Here is a 20347-nt window from a genome sequence, read left to right on the forward strand (position 1 = left end):
CCCGTGAGTTAGCCATTTTGTCAGTCGAGCCCCATTACCCATTAGGTATTGCAAGGTAAGCAGTGTATTTGTGGGTGGTTCTGTATCTTCGGTCGACCATGTGATGCGTATATATCTGGAAATATGTGCGTGTAATAGGAACAACGGATCGGGGGCACCATGTACGCGTACAAACGTCTCATGTGACATTAGCACTCCCTCTGTAAAAATGTCTCCTAATGTAGTAATGCCCACCGCAGTCCACGCCCGAAGGGCATGGTTAGATGTTCCTGAATGTGTGGGGATACCCAGCAGAGGAATGGTGGGGGCATATGGTGTCATCTGTCCAGTGTACCACACCACACTCCGCCAGTAAGTAATAGCTAATTTCAATAAGTGGGGTTTCAACGTCAGCAGGGGGGCTCGTGGTAGTAAGCGTCTGTGGATGATCCCCTTATCCCTATCTCGTGGTGTCATATCCAGCTTGTGCAAATTGCGTCCTGCAAGCCAGTACGCCAGCCAGTGCAACTGGCTAGCAAAGCCATACGCACGCGGATCCGGCACCCCCATCCCTCCTTGTTTTGCGTGAAGTTGCAATTTCACCAGACTAATACGTTTACGCCCTGTACCCCATAATAGTTACGTTACAAGAGAATTCAACACTTTAAAGGATCTCACGAGGACAAGTAAAAGTAGGTTGGTGAAGAAGTAAAGGAGCTGCAGCAAAAGCACAATTTTTGTGATGGCCAATCTGTCCGCCACCAATAGGGGCTGTGAGACCCAGAACTGAATTTGGGATTTAAGAGCTGCAATCGCACACCTTAGGTTGCCATCTAGCAGGTCCGAGGCATTGCGATAAATTTGTATACCGAGATATTTAAAGGTATCAGGTGGTATTTGGAAGGCCCAGGGACCGAACCGAAAGTGTCCGCTCCTCTCAGCGCTGACAAAGAAATATGCGTACGACTTGGCAGCATTGATGGCCATGCCAGAAAGACCTTGGAATGACACAAAAATGGAGGGCATTGGATGCAGATTAGCGCCCATATCCCTAATGTACAGTATGAGATCATCCGCATATGCCGAAACAGTGTGGGACGTACGACCACGCGTTATACCCTGACAGACTGTGAAAGTACGGAGTCTGTGTAGAAGTGGTTCCAACACCAGGATGAACAACAACGGTGACAAGGTGCAGCCCTGTCTTGTCCCCCGATGCCACTACATATTGTTCCGAGATATGCCAACCCTTGCGTGCTCGCGCCGTTGGGTTCGTGTATAGTAAGCGCACCCATGCTATGTATTCTTCAGGTATGCCAAAGCGTGTGAGAACATAGAACATATAATCCCATCGTAAGTAGTCAAACGCCTGCCCAGATCAAGGGATATGCAGCCTTCCATATATCGTGTGCCGCGTGTGCCTAACATAACTTGGTGTAGCCGTCTGATGTTGAGTGCTGTGCTCCGACCAGGTACAAATCCACACTGATCGGAATGTATTAGCGTGGGAATAAACTGGTTAAGGCGAGTGACCAACAACTTATAGTCCGTGTTGGGAAGTGATAAGGGTCTATAGTTCGAAATAAGCAAAGCATCCCTCCCAGGCTTTAATAGCGAAACCACTAACGCTTGCAATGTAGTAGTGGGGAGGCCACCTCCCTCCAATGATTTGTGATAAAGACATAGCAAATGAGGAGTTAGCAAGTCAGCATACATTGCGTAAAATTCATACGGTAGGCCATCGCTTACTGGAGTTTTATTACATGGTAAAGCCTTAATCGGCAGCTGTATTTCTGCCCCTGTTATTGGTCGTAGTAGGTCATCACGTTGGTGTTGTGTAAGTTGGGGTACACATAGACCATCAAAGAATGATTCAAAGTCAGTGTCAATAACTCTGGGCAGTGGACCGTAAAAACATTCATAATAGTCTCTAAATGCTGTATTAATGTCTAATTGAGTGTTTACCACAACATCCGCGTTGTTCTGAATTTCTAATATGGGTGTGGGCAAGGGTGCGTTTTGGACCAACCGTGCCTGCAGTGGCCCTGACCTGTCAGCTTCTGTGTGTTGCTTTTGCGTGTATAACCGATAATTCACAACACGTAGCTCCTCAAGGAGCTCCGCATATTGAATGTTAGCCTCTCGCAATTGTATCAGTTGTTCATTCGTCCCTGCAGCCTCCCCCTCCAGTGCAGCTAATCTACCCTTCACCTCCGTAAGTCGCTCAATAAGGTCGAGTCGCAATCCTGTCTTAGTGCTGATTGCCACTCCCCTGATGACCGTTTTGAAGGCATCCCATTCTATTTGCCAGGAGCTAGCATACCCCGCGTTTTCCAAGAAATAATGGACGATCGGTTCCGAAAGGGCGTTGCAAAAGACCTGGTCGTCCAACATCTCAGGATGTAGTTTCCAAGACAGTATCGGAGTTGGAACCTTGCCCCACTGCAGTTAATTCCACTGGGGTATGTTCTGAAAGGGATTTCCCCATATGGAGCACCGAAGTAATGGACCCTAATAGGGCGCCGGAACATAGAAACCGATCAATTCAAGTGTGTAGTCTGTGTGGTGGTGAATAAAAGGAGTATTCTCTATGCCCGAAGTGTTTTGCCCTCAATGCGTCATGTAGTCCCCAACCCCCTGCCCAGCCCCTAAGCGCCCCCGCTTGGTTCTTGCTTTCAGTGGCATGTAACAGAGGATGAAACCTGCCTAAGTCAACATCTAACATGGCATTGAAGCCACCCCCTATCACCCAGGGATATGCAGCCCATTCTGTCAAGGCTGCGCCTAGTGTAGTCAGGTATTTATCCTGGTCAGTGTTTGGCGCGTATATACAGCCCATAATCACATGTGTCCCATCCAATAATCCATGAAGCAGTACATATCTACCGTTGACGTCTAACTTCTGCTCTAGGAGCTTGAAAGGGACAGTGCTCCGCCTCCACACCGCCGCCCCTCTGGAAAAAGCTGAATATGTCGCAGGGAATAGTTACCCTCTCCATTTTCTCTGCAATTTGGCTGCCTCACCAACATTAAGATGAGTTTCTTGTAAATAGGCTATAGCAACCTTCCTTCTAGTAAGTTGTGCCAAAACCCGGTGTCTTTTATAAATTGAACCTAATCCCCTCACGTTCCATGTGCAGTAGGTGTATGTATTATGTAATGCCATCGCGGTGCAGAAAGCGTAATTGCAGTGTGACCTGTGGAGACCAAAACCCTGTAGATAGAAGCTGCTGAAAAGCCGAGCACGCCATCACATAGAAACACCCCAATACTAGGTTCCCCCATAAAACAACAGAGGACCAAACAAAGAGCAATAGTCCAACATGGACTACAAACAAGAAATGCGTCCTCGCAATCAATTGGGGGTAGAGGCCAGGACTGCATCAGTTCGTGAAATCAACATAATATACATTCGAGTATGTCTTGGTTACATTAACACACTTCCTTATAAAGCATATGTACCCTGGACCCACAAAGCAGCCATCAGCAGCAATACACACAGTGCATATCCCTTGTATACATTACCACTCCCGTGCATCTCGGATCACAATATCAGAAGTCTCTTGCAACCTGGGCCGTAATCAAGGGAAACAGTGTTATGCTATTGTCAGATTCAGTACAAAAGGGATTCAGAGCGCACCGTGTTGGCATCAGACGAGTGTTCCGATGGCGCAGCAGATTGGGCATCATGAGCTGCCAGAGCCGCCGCTGTAAGGAGTGCATCCTTCTGGCTGGTCGTGATCTGTTCCGAGGTTGGGCCAGAGTCCATAGTAAACATAGTATTGCCATGAGCCGATCGGGGTAGTCCTGTCGTTCGTATCGGGGAGGCTCTACGCAGTTGTTCCGATGGCAGCGAAGTCTGAGAAGTCTCTGGTGTAAAAGTAATTTCAAGCCAGTCCGCCACTTCCTCCAGATTCTCAAAAAAATACGATTTCTGACCATAGACAACTTTCAGTCTAGCCGGGAAGAGCAGTGCGTATTTCAAATTGTGGTCGCGCAGGCTTTTCTTCATTCCCAAAAACGTAGCTCTAGCTTTCTGGACTGCCGGGGTAAAATCCGGGTAAAGTGAAATTGTCCTGTTCTCAAAACGCACAGGAGCGTTCTCTCTGGCAGCCTGTAGGATAGTGTTGCGGTCCTTGTAGTGCAAAATGCGCGCTATCAACGGGCGAGGCGGCGCGCCCGTCTGAGGAGGTCTAGAAGGCACCCGGTGCGCCCTCTCCACTCTGTACAGAGGTGTTAGGCCATCCTTCAGTACATGGTCTCTCATCAAGTTCTCCACAAACTCTCTAGGGTTGTATCCCTCGCTGCATTCTGGTATCCCAAGTATGCAAACGTTATTGCAGCGGGACCTCCCTTCCGCGTCGCTGAAATTGTTCAAGCTGAGTGGAGTGCATAGTCTGCTGGGGGTATAAGATCATCCAGTGCCAGTTTATTTGATTTGAACTTGTCGGCCAACTTTTTGTGATCCGCTTGTAGTAAGCTGAGGTTAGTGCCCATGTGTGTCTCCAGCAGCGTTCGTGAGTTCGGATTTCTTTCAATATTAAGTCCAGCTTAGCATCGTGGGGGTCTGTACCAGTAGGAGGTATGACATCATTGTCTGAAATGTTAGAGGGACCACTGCCAAATGTGGGCTGCGTTGCGCCAGCTGCAGTGGCGTCCGCTTGCTTTTTTCTGTTGCGACCCATCATGCCTCGGCATCCTCCCATCCATCTCTGCTCCAGGATGGTATCTTGGGTGGTCTCAGGGGCAGTATCTCACATCACTTACTCAGCCAGTGAAGCACAGATCATTGGCGCGCTCAAATTACCTCTAGCGGCACAAGTTCCACAGGCCCCAATTATTCAGCCTCTTCTGGTCTGTGGCTGCACACTCCCGGTGGACACCAACAGGGATATCAGACTCTGCAACTCCAGTAACCATCAGGACAGTCCCAGCGGTAAGGCTATATCGCACTTCCCATGTAATCGTGTGCCCCTCTCCATGCCCAGGGCAGGCTGCAGGCGGAGAGCGTCACTGCGCCCAGTTCGTGTGGCCACTGAATAGGGCGGGCAGGGATGCAGATGCTTGTAGGCCTACCATGCAGCAGCACTTCATTAAGGATGAATGATATCCCTCCAAAGCGGGGCAGCGCAGGGATGTCAGTCGCCGTCACACCAGCATTTACCAGAGCAGTCCCAGCGGTAAGAACTACACTGCACCCTCAACTCAACGTGGGCGCCTCCTATTACCAGAGTATGCCGTAGGTGGAGAGCGTCACCATGCTCAACTCATGCAAGCACTAAATATGGTGTACAGGGGTGTAATCGGTCTTAGGCAAACCATCCAGTAGCGCTCCAGCCAGTACAGGGCAGGTGAGGCATATTTCCCCAAGGCGGAGGCAGCGTGCGCACACCACCTCGATTCAATTGCATGCAGAGGGCGAATTTCCCACATGTTGAGAAACCGCAATGTCCATCACAGTGTCAGGGGCGCCCCTCCCCAGATTCCACTAGTATGACACTCAGTGTGTCTTCCTCCCGGTATCAGCCATGTCCCAATCGGGAGAGGGGCAGATGGGGGGGCAAAGCGGCTGCAGCCTCCATGCACCACAGCGGCAAGAGTGTCTGTCCGTGTTCGTTCCCTTACCGGGGAGTCTCCAATGCTTGTTCTCACAGACGCCGAAGTCGGGCGCAGCCAGCCGTATCCGCCATCTTGCCCGCGGCTGCCGTAGTTGTGGCGCAGCAGAGTGGAAATGCAAACGCTCACCTCTGTCGCCACGTCCAGCACCTCCAACCCGGAGCCCCGACCTCCGTCTTCACGCCGGTAGCACCCAAATCGCTAGAAACACTGTTCAAGTTGCTAGCTGCAATAAGGCCTCCATGCAGCATATGCAACTCCGCCCCTCATCGTCTCATGCCGTCAGCCGTCCAGAAGTATCACACAGCTCAGCTGCTTCTGCCAGGTATCGGGTGCCCAAATTATAGCCACAGGGTCTCAAGGAGTTCCACAGCCCAAGGAGCGATGACCCAGCTTCGCAGGTCCAGGGATGTGCAGGATATTTAGTTAAGTTTCAGGGTAGGGGACGGAGCTCTTTCAGCTCACGTCCTCCATGCCCGGCAGTGGGCCACGCCCCTCCTTCCACTATCCTTTTCAATCCAACTAACAGACTCACATGCCCACCGCTCAAATAAATTTCATATTTCCCCATACTAATTCACCACTAACTCTTTTTGGGTTGCAAATAGCGTGCTAGTCGCTGAAATGCTCTTCGACACCTCGTCAGGGGAAGTAAGCGCTACATGAATGCAATTACAATTGCAATAAACATTCTTTCCACCTATTAAGTGTATGTTATTACTAGAGAAAGTCTTAGGTCTTCAAGGCGGGTGTGTGCTGCAAGTAGTCAGCACAGGCTCCAATTTAAAGAAGAAATTTAAACCGATTTTACAGGGCCCTATTTTCAGGTCCTTAGCATTACAAGCAAAAAAAAGGGATGTCCTTCTCCACAATGTGTTCATGAACCCTTATTAGCCAGTCAGCAGATGCAGTCCCCGGTTATATGTCGTTACCACGAATTCCGTTGCAACGCATGCCTTTTCCACGCATGCGTTACCACGGAATTCGTTTTCCCCTCATCTTCTTTGCCACGTCGTTCTTACGTCATAAAGAGGAAGCGGAAGTTTATTCCGCTTCCTCTCTTATGACACTGTTTTTTTCGGCACGGCGGGATCGTTTTTTTATGGGGGGGGAGACCCCCCCCAACCCCCCTATTTAATCCTTCGTTTTTTTTTTTCGTGGTAAATACGATCGTTGAAGGCATACGCGTTGGAAAGACGTTTACGTGGTAAGTGCCTCGTTGTAAACGTTACGCGTAGTACTGCCTTCGTTGTTAATGATGTTTCCCGCAGTCCCCATTACATTTCACGTTTTGCTTCATATTACATGGTATAAGTGTACCTTTTTTCCAAGAGTATTTTATTTTCCCAGATGTGTATCAGTAGTTTCTTTTTCATGTAACATATGCATAATGCAAACCGAGTTGCCTCTCGGTGTTTGGGTGAGTTCAGGATTTAGATGGGGGTTAATGACAGGACATGATAGGGAGCTCTGGGGTTGAGGCTGATATCAATATGTTTTTTTCCCCGTGCCTGTCACTGTGCCATACAGATGCATGCTCATGCAATCCTTGGCCTCTCTACTGAGTGCAAAGAGCAACAGTCACATGAGTGCCACTTGTAAATACGAGTCTATGGGAAGGTGTGTGAGGGGGTACACAGCTATCAAACAATGACAGCCCCAAAGGAAAAGAAAATACAGGTAGAGAGAGACTATGTGTACAAAATGAATGGAAGTTAATGCAGGCGGAAAGAGTGAAAACAAAGTGATGAGAGGAAGAAGATGAAGTGTAAGACAAACAAATGAAGGGACTAAAGAGTGATTTGGAGAAAGGGGGTATAAGCAACTAACTCAGAAAATACTGCAGAGGAAAGTAATGTGGAGGGAAGAATGGGGGTTGTAAGTCATTAATTTGATACTGATTAAATACAAGCATTGGTACAGTCAATAGGTCTTTACAGGATGCCCAAGGAGGTGCAGCATTATTTAAGAAAGAAAGAAAAGCCTTTGATCTGGCCATTTGTTTTCGCTATATTTGCCAATTTGAGTTGGATCAGCAAATAAAAAAGCAATGTGTGAAAGCGTTTTTATTTAATTCGCGGAAGTTGCTTGTGGAAAAGAGCAAGATGGAGGGCATCGGTGGGGCAACAAGGAGGGTGCGAGTGGAGAAGTAGCAAGGAGTGGGGAGAAAAAGCATTGGGCGACAGAGAAGGAGTGTGCAGGTGGGTAAAGCAGCACAGAGGCAGGGGGATGGAAGCAACATGGAGGGTGAGGATGGGGAAGAGAAGCAGCGGGGAGAGAGCAACATAAAGCGGGCCAGGAAGAAGAACACAGGTGAGGTAGCAACAGGGGAGCAAAAGAGAGTGAGTGCAACATGGAGGGGAGATGGGAACAACATAAGTGTGACAGAGCAACACGAAATGCAGGAGGAGAGTAGCACATAAGAGAAACTGCTGGACAACACATGCACTCCTGTGGAGTGCTTAACCAAAAAGAAAGAAGTAGTCCATGAAAAGAAAGCAGTGAAATCATAGAAGCCAGCCAAGCAAAATAGATGGTAAATAAGCTATGCTCCATGGGAGGGACAAGCACAAGCATGACAAGCAGGGACAAGACTAAACAAGCATTAGAAATGCAATAGGTCTCGCATTTTTTTGAGTTAAAGCTATTGGCATAGCTCAACCGCTACCGGACAGAAATTGCAACTTTGCAGGTGCTGAACAGAGCATTGCTCTGTGAAATGGACTGAACGCCTAAAACGATGTAGATAGCCTACAAAATATATAGGCAGATCAGGGTGACCAGGAGGAACCGCGGATGTATTGGGATGGCCAACGCAAGCAAACAATGAGTGAAATCGCCTGGGCATCACCCAAGCACGCAAAGGCAGGAGAATCAGACCAATGCACCAATAAAAACCCTGTATTTCTAAATGGCACAACAATGAACACATGGCAATTCATGGGCATGCCAAAAGCAGATAGAGGAGATAAAAACAGGTCTGGCATACAGCGCATGCGCTCTGCCCAGGCTCAACCTAAAAACAGACAAACTAGAGTGACAGGGAGCACAACCAGTGGTAAGCAAGGGGTGGGCTCCAAGCCTGTATATGTTCTTGGTAAGCTGTGCTGCCTGGTAAACTCGATCTAATCAGTGCTAATATGCATTGGTAAAGTCAATAGTTCTAGCTTGTTTTAGGTATATATGTTTGTTGTTGTGAGATATGTTTGAATGCAAAACAAACAAAAACTCCTATAAAAGCATGCGAATACTGGTCAGGTAGCATGCTGTGTTAACCCCAGTATTATTTTGTATATGTTTCAGGCAATGCCTTTAATTACATAATTCACATCACTTGTAAAGGTTTCATAGTTACGTTTCTATGGCCATGCCCAATTACAGACCTCCCCTATCTTTTCCATTTCACTTAAAACCTTATGGTATCACAGGGCTCAAAAACTGTTTGCGCCGGTTTCTGCATTAGTGGTGTCACTCGTTTAGAAACATGAGCAAATCGGATGCAAAACCTCCCAAGTGGAATTTTGATTTGCACAAGTTATTTTGAATTCCTCAAGTGATTATATAAGACAAATGAACAACATTTATAAAAACTCTCGCAAATGTATCATTACCCCTTTTATGCATTGTGTGTTTTCATTTTTCTAAATTGTGCACTCTCTCTTACAACATGGTGATGATAAGTGCAAGTGTAAATCACAGGTGAGCATAATTTGCTTTCCTTTCAACTTTATCAAAACAGTCTAAATTCCTCCAAAGCCAAGCTATATAAAAAGGTGTGTAGGATGACATTTTCTATGGTGGAGGGGGCAGTAACCTGATGTTTGACAGAACTGCTTTTCACAGAGTTCACGGTTGGACAGGAGAGCCCCCACTAAATAAAAATGCCCCAGAAATGAAAAATAAAATGGTAATAAAGTTAACTTACTACAATTTTATTTATCAGTACTCCATTCAGAGCCAAGTGTCAGGGTAGGGTGGAGCCCTTGCTGCTGATTGGCAGCAGCAGGGAGGAGAGGTGGGCTGGGCACTTAAGTTTAAACTGCGCATGCCACTTTGCCCGACTGCCTTGCGACGGCCATCCAGACATGCACACTTCAAACCTCTCCAGCCCAGCTGTGTAGATAGCAAGTGCAGGCCTCCAGTGCCTTTGTGAGCGCAGAGAGAGCCCTCTCCATCCAATCCTGGTGTTTCTCTCATGCTGGTTGGCGCCGTTTGTTGAATTTTCACGATATTTCCCCCAAAAGTGTGTGGTGATTCCATCAAGCGGGGGCCTATATAAAGTAACTGTGGGCAAAGCACTACGCTACACTCGCGTAGTTTGCGAAGTTTGCACAACTTCCCACTACGTGAACTGCACATAGCACAGTGCAAACACGCGTAGCGTAGCATAGTGCAGCGGTCATTTTTTGCTTGCTCGCGGTCCTCAACGTCAAGTTGGCGACCGCGAGCCAGCAAAATGACATCCTGGAGAGACATTTTCCTCGTTCGCGATCAGCAACATCAAGTTGCCGATCGCGAGCGTGGAAAAAAAACCTACCGGCAAGATTCTGAACGCGGGGAGGTCAGGTTTCTCATTGTGAGTGGTCGCGGATGCTTGCGACCGCTCGCGATGAGAAACTACCAGTCCGCGTTGAGAAAACTGCCGCTCGAGTAAAAATCTACTTGAGCGGCAGAAAACTACAGCTCACACTGTGCAATATGCCGTTTTCAATGATTGCACAGTCCCGGATGCTTGTCCGCACTGTGCAGTCATTGAAAACGGCATCTTGCACAGTGCGAACATGCTACTATGCAGTTTGTGTAGTGCCACGCGTAGCACGAAGTGCACTTCGCATTGCTACGCGTAGCGCTACTTCGCGAACTACGCCCAGGGTTAAAAAGGGGGAGTAAGAAAAAGTGTTTTTCCAATGTTAATTTCCATAGAGATTTTTAGACACAACTACAGCCAAAACAGCTGGATGGAATTACACCAGAAAGGTAGCTCTTGGTCCAGAAAGAACCCTTTTTGTTATTTAGTGTAAATCCAATGGGTGGGGGAGGTGGGCCACATGACCCCCCCCTCCTCGGGTCAGTTTTGCCCCAGAGACCACATCCCCCGGGCCCCAGCCTTCAAATGTTGGGTGCCCTGGAGCCCACCCAGCGCACCCAGTCACCACCGTTGGGCACTAAGGGGGAAGCCTGTATGCCCCCACGGTCCCTGCTGGCTCCCTGCTTCCTGTGGGAGATACCATTGCTCTTACACGCATGCAGCTCTGTTTCCTTGTGCACATGACAGCAGGCAGGGAAACAGACAAAAAAACTCCACTCTCAGCAAGCTGGAACAGTTTCACAGCTCTCATTTGCTGGAAGTGGACTTTGTGTTTGCTCTGACTTGACGGGAGCTGTCAAAGCTCTCACCAAGTCAGAGCAATAAAATAAGTTTAGTCAGTCGGGAATGCTGCTCCTCTTTTATAATTAACCATCACTACTACAAGAAACACAACATGAACACATTTCAAACAGGTTTTCGATGGATTTACTCAAAGACATAGCAAAACACATAATAGATTTCAGCAGACCCTTTTCTTCAAAACATAGTAACAAAATCAAGCATGCTGTGATGCCAAATTGGTGAGATATCAGCATTCATCCATGGAACTTGGTAGAGTGCCGGAGCACTTAATATTGGACATCTCAACCCTTGCTCAAAATCCTTAAGGCGACTCAAACTGCCTTGAGAGTTTCTGTCCTAACACACGACTGCCTTTCATTAGCAAAATCATGGAAAACTGTGTTGCCCCTTTCATACTTTTTTCAGCAAGTGAATCAGGGGACAATACAATCTACTGCTATACCCTCAAAGAAAGGCTCATATTCAGTAAAGGTGTACTTTGCTGGCAGAATTCCTGTCTCTATACCAGGTATCATTAAGTAAAAATTGGTGACACTCTCTCCAGTCCCTTCCCAAGAACCTGTTGTTTAACCCGTACGGTAAATATTGGTGTCTTTGCAATTCTTTATCTATGTTGAACCTCTTCAGACAAATGTAGGAATTAAAAATTCAGTATCATCTCTATGCAGACAGACCCTGTTATATGTCAGAGTAGCTTCAAACTCTAACTAATCAATTATGTTCTCCTGCTTAAGCTCCTGAATCAACTTAAACTAAAATACTACTTCATCCTTAGTCATGGCTTCCATATGAATGAAAATTGGATACATGTGAACCCATTTACTCCTTTAAAAATAATTCCACTGTTGATCTCTATTTGTGCTATAAAACACAATGGATGGGTCTTCCTACTTAATACTACCTGATATTGGGCAGGCATGAACAAGCCACTTGGTTATACATTCCAACTGCAATCAAGATAGCACTTCAGTGGCAGACATTTTATCCAGAAGCATTTCTGACTCAGAAGTCTAACCTCTTTAGCTTTCTTTAAGGAAAATACCTGTTTGTCCAGCTGTTTCTTCACCTTCTCATTCTCAGCCTGTGACTTGACTAGAGCTTTTTGGACTGCTCGGAGCTGCTCGCGCAATAATGCCACCTCCTGTTCCACAACCATCTTCACCTTCAAACTGTCCTTCTTGTTCTGAATGGACTCCTGCAAATACAACTTAAAATTGCTGATATTGCTTCATCTTATCACCTAATCATAAAAGAATGATTATATTTTTAAGCATTATCATATTCATAAGATACCAGTCCTCAAAAAAGGCAAGTACTTTTTTGCTCTGTACTGTAGCTGAGAATTTATTTCAGACATTTATTCAGTGCATACCCAGCTCAAAGGCTGTGTAGAATTTTACAATAACCTAACACAACAGGGCCAGGAGCCTCCTAATAACTACAAAACCACAAAGAACTATCTGCCTGGGTACGGGGAATGACACAATAAAGGAAGGAGGGGTAACCAAATAAGGGAACCCTCCCTGTTTAAGGACAGGAGGCCAATCCCCCAAACACTCCAACATTTTTTTATGGGTAGTAGCTTGCATCTACTTCTACTCCACTGGAGTGGTGCTAGGAGGGACCTAATGATGAAGCATGCCACCTATTGCATGAATGAAGGCTTCTATCTTTAAACAGGTAGGGTTCCCTTATTTGGTTACCCTTCCTTCCTTGTTTGTGTAATTCTACATACTTATGCAGATAGTTATTTGGTGGTTTTGGAGTTTTACAACAATCCAGAAGAGAAACATAACAATCAAGAGCATGGGTGCACAAATCAAAGGGCAATGATGCATTTGACACAGTATTAGTTCTAAACATGGATATTTTACTGTTCTGGCCCCCCCAATGACGCTCGTGGCCGGAGCTGGGTTTAACACGTCTTTATTCCTTGGCTGCTATCCCCGAACTGCTTCCTGTTACCCCGGATCCCTCCCTATCCGTTTCCGCCTGCCCTGTACGCAGACAGGGTCAGGCAGATGACACAACACCTCCCCCCTTTATACAATAGTGCTTACTGTCTCTCAGAGTACTTCGATGAGTCGGGTTGGTCGTCTGATCATTCTTCTCGGGCGACAGCTTCGTGCTTGATCAGGAGTGGGCCTGTCAAGTGCGTCCTCCAGCCTCACTGGCTTGGGACGTGCTCCCTCACTGCTTTCTCTGGGGGTCGACGAATCCGTGCTAGACCCACTGTCTCGAGAGCGAGTATGGGCCGATGAGTGATATCTCTTGAAGTGGGATATATTCCGAGTTATCCTTCTTCCTTCTGATTCGGCGGTGACCATAGTACCCTTTTCACTGGAGACTCGCATTGGGTGGGCGAGGTATCGGCTGTCTGCTTTGGTCTTGTGGTCTTGCTTCACCAGAACCCAGTCTCCTACATGAATACCGCTCCGTCGTGCATGCTTGCGCCGATCAGCGTAATCTTTCATCTTAGCTTTCTTCGCATGGTCCAGTTTTACCAGGGTGTCATGATCGGTGGTCACAAGTCGAGGTTGCGTGACGGTGTTTGATGTCGGCAGTCTCGTGCGGGGAATTCGCCCTAGCATTAGGGTGGCAGGGCATTGATTCGTAGTGCTGTGTGGCGTGGTCCTGTACACCCGCAACACTTCGTTTAGTGCTTGCTGAATGTCACGGTGAGCAAGTTCCGCTTGCTGAACTGTCTTTTTGAGAGTTCCCATGAACCGCTCAACCATGCCATTGGCTTGGGGCCATAGGGGAGTGATTTTCCGATGATTAAAGTTGAGGTGTTTCGCAAATTCAGTAAACTCATGACTGTTGAACGGTGGTCCATTGTCTGTCTTCACTCCTACCGGTATTCCCCATGCCGCAAATGCCTCATCAATGACGGGAATGACAGCCGACGCTTTCGTGGAGGACACTTACTGCGCTATAGGGAAACGGGAGTATTCGTCCATGATGACGAGGATGTATTTGCCAGATTTTAATGGCCCGAAGAAGTCAATAGCCACTTGTTGCCATACCCCGCCTGGTAGTTTGGACATCTGCAAAGGGGCCGGTGGTTCCTCTCGACCAACGAGCTGACATGAGGCACAGTCTTTGAGTGTGGCTTCCACCATGTGATCGAGGGACTGGAACCATACACGTTCTCGAAGTGCTTTCTTGGTGGCTACAACTCCCCTGTGTCCTTCATGAGCGAGGTTGATGATTCCTTGGCGAAGCCGTTGCGGAATGACTATCCTCCCTCCTCTAAACAGTAGACCGTCCGTGCTAATTGATAGTTCTGCCTGAACATGCTTGAATGTTAACAGCGTCCTCAGATGCAGTATGATGGCTGGTGTCAAGGTGTCTCCAGGAGTTGACACGTATATGACCTATGATGGTCTGGATAGTAGGATCTTGGGCCAAGGCTGCTTGGATGGCTTCTAGGGGCACAGCTGGAGGGCGTGCACTGTCGATAACAAAGTCAATGTATTTCTCTGCCACTGAGCCTCGTTCATGCGTGTGGGATTGCGGATGCCTGGACATGTAGTCTGCCGGGTTTTTAGCTTTCCCAGGCTTGTGAATGATGGCGTAGATGTAGTCTTGTAATCGGAGGCCCCATCTCTCTATTCGTGGAGGCATCTTTGCTCGTGGGTTGTCCAAGATGGTGATGAGCGCTTGGTGGTCCGTGATGAGTGTGAAGTGCTTTCCGTATACAAACAGGTGAAAGTGTTCACAGGCCCAGACAACCGCAAGACTATCTTTCTCTGGCTGAGAGTATGCCTTCTCTGTGTCCGTAAGACTACGGCTGGCGTAGGCGACCACGTGATGTTGATCTGCGTCGCTGTCGTACGGAGCCAGGATGGCACCAAGCCCCACCGGGCTGGCATCCACAGTAATTTCGGTTTTTCGTTTAGTGTCAAAGTAGGCAAGGTTGATGGCAGTGCTCTCGGCGTCCTTGATTGTGGTAAATGCGTGTTCGCATGCTGATGACCACAGAAATTGTTGGCCTTGGCGGGTGAGTTCCCGGAGAGGGTAGCTGATGGTGGCATAGTCTTTAATGTAGCGGGCACAGTAGCTTGCCATTCCCAAGAAGGAACGAAGGTCGCTGACGTCCTGTGGTTGGGAGGTGTCTGCGAGAGCAGACACTTTTTCAGGATCCGGTTTCATGCCATCTTTGGAGAAAATGTGTCCGTAGAATTTGAGCGTGGACTTGTGGAATTCGCATTTGTCCGGATTGAGCGTGAGGTTGGCGTTAAGTAGGGCGTGGCACACTCTGTCCAAAGCTTTGTCGTGCTCCACTTGGTTCTCCCCAAACACTAGGATATCGTCACTGTAATTAAAAGCATTTGGGATGCCCTGAATGACCCTCCAAATGGCCTCTTGAAAGATCTCTGCTGCGGAGGATATCCCGAAGTTGAGGCGTTTATATTGGAATAGACCTTGATGGGTGGTGAAAGTGGTGATATAACGGGATTGTTCTTGCAGTTCCAATTGGTGGTATCCCTTGTTGAGGTCCAGCTTTGAGAACACCGTTGCTCCATTGAGACGAGCAATCATGTCACTGATGTGAGGCCCAGGGTGTCTCTCCCTCTCGATGGCTGTGTTCGGGGCGCGCATGTCAACGCAGAGGCGTACCTCATTATCTTGACCTTTCTTGGGTACGACAACCATCGGGGACACCCATGGAGTGGGCCCTGTGGATTTTTCAATGATGTCTGTCCGCAGTAGGTCTTGGAGTTCTTCATCCACTGCCTGTTGTAAATGGAATGGTACCTTTCTGTGGAGTTGCGCTACCGGGGACACCAGTTCATTAATGTGTAGTTTGACCTTGAATTGGTTGAGCTTTCCGAGGCCCTTGAATAGGTTTGGGAATTTGTTGACGATATCCGGGGAATCATCTACGGTGTAGAAGAGTTCCACAAGTTTGAGGCGCACCGCTGTCGGCAAGCTAAGATAGGCAGTCTGCTGCATCGGGACCTTCAATCATGTGAATATGTGCTTGGATCTGTCGGTTTTTGTAGGTTAAAGTCGTGCGGAACTGCCCTAGGCAGGGTAGGGGTTTTCTGGACATCCACCTGTAGACTCGAACAGTAGCTGGTTCTAGTTTTGGCTGGGGCTTCATGCTGTTGTATTCCATGGCACAGATGTAATTTAACGATGCTCCTGAGTCTAGGACAAATTTGGCCGGGTGACTTCCTATTTGAATGTTCAGTCGTGTATACTTCTTTAATCTGGGATCAGACACCATGCAGACATATTCGTCTCTGTCTTGTGACACAGGCGTGGGAGAGGACGATTTCCGAGACGTTGATCTCCGAGATTTACGTGAAATAGTTGATTGAGTGCTTGACCTCGACGAGCTGGAGGAGCGACTTTCCCTCCCCCTTACTGCTCTGGCGTGGTGGCGGGTTTCTGAACTAGACTTGGCTGTCCTTGTTTCTGACTGGCGCGTTGGGCAGGATGCTTCAAAGTGATTTTCTCTCCCACATCGATGGCATCATTGTCCTAGGGCAGGACATTGTCCCGAGTGTGGGTAGTCTTGACCGCATCTATAGCATTTTGAAACAGGCCTGTCTGTGTGATAGCTTCGGGCTCCATGACGTGATGAAGTCGCTCGGGTCTTCTGCGTCGGTCTCTCCGACTTGCAGCGGTCAGAATAGCGTTTTGAGTCCACGTGTGATTGCATCCAAAAGGCTTGTTCTTTCTTCTCGGACTTACTAGCTTCCATTCTCTTGGTGTGGTCTTCAGCCTGATCGTTGATACGCTTAAGTTCTTCGATCTCTTCGAGTGTGTAATGTTTCTTCCGCAATCTGCAGCGCAGTGATTCCGATTGGCATCCCTCAATAATACGCAGTCGTAGGGCGTCTTCCGTGTTGAACGCGTCAAACTCGCAATACCGTGCTAGCCGCCGAATGCGAGCGATGAAGTCGCACATTGGTTCGTCCTTTTCTTGGGATGCAAGGTTGAACGTGTACCGCTCGTAGTCTAGGTTTCGTTTGTGTAGGAACTTCCGATCCAGGGCTCCTTTCACCTCCTCATATGAAATGGCAGTGGTGGCGGGTAATTCTTTGATAACCTGCGCAATGTCTTTTCCTATCAGGTTTCGTAATGCTATGAGCTTCAGCTTGGAGTCTTGCACCTGGGACCCTGTCATAAAGTCCTCAAAATCTTCTGCCCAACTCTTCCATTTCGGCCCCATGCTGTTTCCAGACGTTAGTTCTAGGGGCTCTGGCGGGCGTAGATATGATACTCCCATCATCATCGGGTGCGGGTGCGGTTGCGGGGCTGGCGGGGTGGACCCTGTGGCTTCTGAGCACGAAGCATCTGGCTCACCAGGCATCTTGAGTGCCTATGTGAGTTCCCTTGGCCTTGTTACGTCTTATTTCTGTGAATTTCCAGGGTTCTGTGAGTTTTTTGTTTTTTTATGCACTTGCCTGACCTCAAGATGGCTGCCGTAGCAGGAGCAAATGTAACCTTATGCCCGGTGCCTGACTTCAAAATGGCCTCCAATGGGGACACAGGTCTTCTTTGCTCACAGACTGCTCTCACTTCTAGCAGTTATTTTAACAAGGATAGTCACTGTTCAGACTCACCCTATTGCGCGCGGCTGACTGTTGCTGCCGGCACCCCTGTGGCTCGCCGTTTTTTAGCGTGATCGCGTCGTTTTTGCACTTTTTCCGCGCTTTCCAGGCCGATTTCGGCGTCTGCAGGCACACACTGTCCTCATAGGGAAGGGGGCGAAGCGGTGGGTCAGTGCATCCCACTCTCGTCGCCAGAGTACTGTTCTGGCCCCCCCAATGACGCTCGTGGCAGGAGCTGGGTTTAACACGTTTTTATTCTTTGGCTGCTATCCCCGAACTGCTTCCTGTTCCCCCAGATCCCTCCCTGTCCGTTTCCGCCTGCCCTGTACTCAGACAGGGTCAGGCAGACGACACGACAGATATTAAAGAGATAGGTTTTCAATATTTTGCCAGGAGAATTGGGTCTCCTGTGATTCTTTATTGAACTGAGTTTCAAAGTCTGTGTGCAAGGAGAAATGCATCATCAAAATGTTTCTCCTTTTTGCTTAGTAAAATGTCTCCAGCCAATCTAGTGGCGTTCTTTGAGAAGCATGAATATTGTTGACATATTGGCAGCCTGTTTCTCATTAAAGAAATATACATATATTACTGAAGAACTGATTTACAGAAGTGTGCACAGAGAAATTGAGTTAGCTGTGTTGTAAAATGTCTGCTTGCACCAGAAGTGCAATCACTGCTGATTTAGGATTTCCTGATGCAAGTGGAAAATCCTTTGTACAAACTATACTAATCTACCAATATTTGTGCCAAGAATTGGCAATAAATCTGACACAAAATCCACTTAATTAACAATATGAAGATATTAGTTGATTCTGCACTCAAAATGTACTTTACAAAAACCTTTCGGCAATGAAACTACATACGACAACACCAGTTTGCCTGATGGACGCATGTGGCAAGTGTAAAGACAGAAAAGGGGAATTACCTTTGTTCGTGATATCATTCAACTATTGCAAATGCAATATCAGCACTTCTATCAATGCCCGAAGAGGCTACAGATGTTATTCCCTTGGATCTGTGCTTTGTGCTCACATCCCTATGTAATGAACAATGAAATTCATACTGTACTATGCTGATTACAGACAGTATCAAGCTCATTGAAGTAGCATTTGTACAATATATTGTACATAGCATATATCATGGAGCAATAGGTCACATTTGAAGAAAGGAAGTGATTACATTAACCTTGAAAGACCTCAAGGCCACAGATATTAAGCTGAATATTGTTAACTGTAATCAAAACATGATTTATCTTATTTTACAGATCCCAGATACAACAGGGTATGCATTTCAATTTACATTGTGTCCTGGTTGTCTCCTTCCTAGAAGCATGTATGACTGCTAGAGCTAGATTTTCTTCAGTGATGTTAAAAAATGTGCTAGGTAGTTTTTCAACGATTCATTTTTTTAGAATAAATGTGTAGAGATCTGCCACCTACAACTGAACACCTGAGGGAGGATAAGTAAGATATTCTGCGACAGAAACAGAATGAACAAGCACCGAAATTGATGAGGCCATGCTTGTGAGAAGGTGGAGAAGTGTGGCTCACTGGTTAGAGGAGGCAGACCTGGAAGCAGAGGTCAGCCCGGGACCAGGGTTCAATTCCCAGCTCGGCGGGGTCTTGAGTCCTAAAATGTCCATGGACTTGACAATTCTCGCTCCGGTGCCTACTCGATTCATGGGTTCACACTCTGCGACTCTGGGCAATAGCTTGCTTAATCTCCAAAACGGCCCCTCGCGGCGGGATGCCTGGCTTTCACCTTGCGGATACCCTGCAGGGGTTATCTCACAGGGGAATACCAGGACGGGTTCCCTAAGCAAGCGCTTAGAAACCGCTTGGTGATTTTGCGCTATATAAATTCCTGTACATTTACATTTACATTTGTGATATGAGAATACGAGATACATTGCTTCTATCCATTTTCATCTATGCTGTATTCTGAATGATTGATGCGGGAGGAAAGGCATAATTGTCTTCCCTGAATAATCTAAGTGGAAGGCATTCTCTAGTGAGACCTAACATCTTCCTGTTTGGTAGGCCTACACAGAAAACAAGAGCCCTGATTATTAGTGGATTGAACAAATGATGAAATGTAATACACCCAAAAAAATCAGACTCCCCAGTGTTCGGAGTTTATCAGGTGTGATAAATTGTACTTATTCAGAGTTTTGGGGGAATAACATGCAGATTTTGCTACTTACTGCACCAAAATCTGCTTGTGACAGTAAATACAGTACTCATTTCTCCTTTAGAATTCCAGCGGTATTGACCTGCCAACATTTAACAAAAGGCTAAGGACTTTATCACTTCCCCTAATTCCCAGGTGCAGTACATTCCATAAAACTCAGAATTCCAATTTAGGCATAGGTGTTTGCAGAGGGGTCCAGAACCAAGGCCGCCTTTGAAGCCATTCTATGTTAGAAATGGGTTTAATTGGGGTATCACTACCTTTTATGAAGGAGTTCCAATTTGTATGGACCAAGATAAAACCTAATAAGTTTGTTGGTGGCTGCGTTTTTAACTCTCTGGACCGATTTCACAAAGGTTATATCAATCACAATGGAATAATCACACAATCACACTAAAAGATGATGGAGATGACAAAATTAGGTTCTTCCATGCCGTTGAGGGAGAACATGGCTGTGATACTATAAGGACATTTTTAAACCACTTCTTCTTTGTTGATTTATTTTTCCCAATCTTCCCTCTCTTTTTACAGACAACCCTTATCCAATGACCTGGTCAGACCATCTGCTAGTTCCTTTGCGCTGGACATCCAGGATATTCCT

At 47.2% G+C, this 20347-nt stretch overlaps 1 protein-coding gene across 1 annotated transcript in view; it reads right to left on the reverse strand.

Annotated features, from left to right (window-relative positions):
• LOC144762518 (uncharacterized) overlaps positions 1-20347 on the reverse strand; it is a 709614-nt gene that overhangs the window by 181298 nt on the left and 507969 nt on the right. Inside the window, exon 37 of the mRNA XM_078647742.1 lies at positions 12030-12182. Within this exon, the coding sequence (XP_078503868.1) occupies positions 12030-12182 (153 nt within the window). The remainder of the gene's footprint in view (positions 1-12029; positions 12183-20347) is intronic.

The sequence above is a fragment of the Lissotriton helveticus genome, chromosome 6, assembly GCF_964261635.1.
Source record: "Lissotriton helveticus chromosome 6, aLisHel1.1, whole genome shotgun sequence".
In the NCBI taxonomy this organism is placed as follows: Eukaryota; Metazoa; Chordata; class Amphibia; order Caudata; family Salamandridae; genus Lissotriton; species Lissotriton helveticus.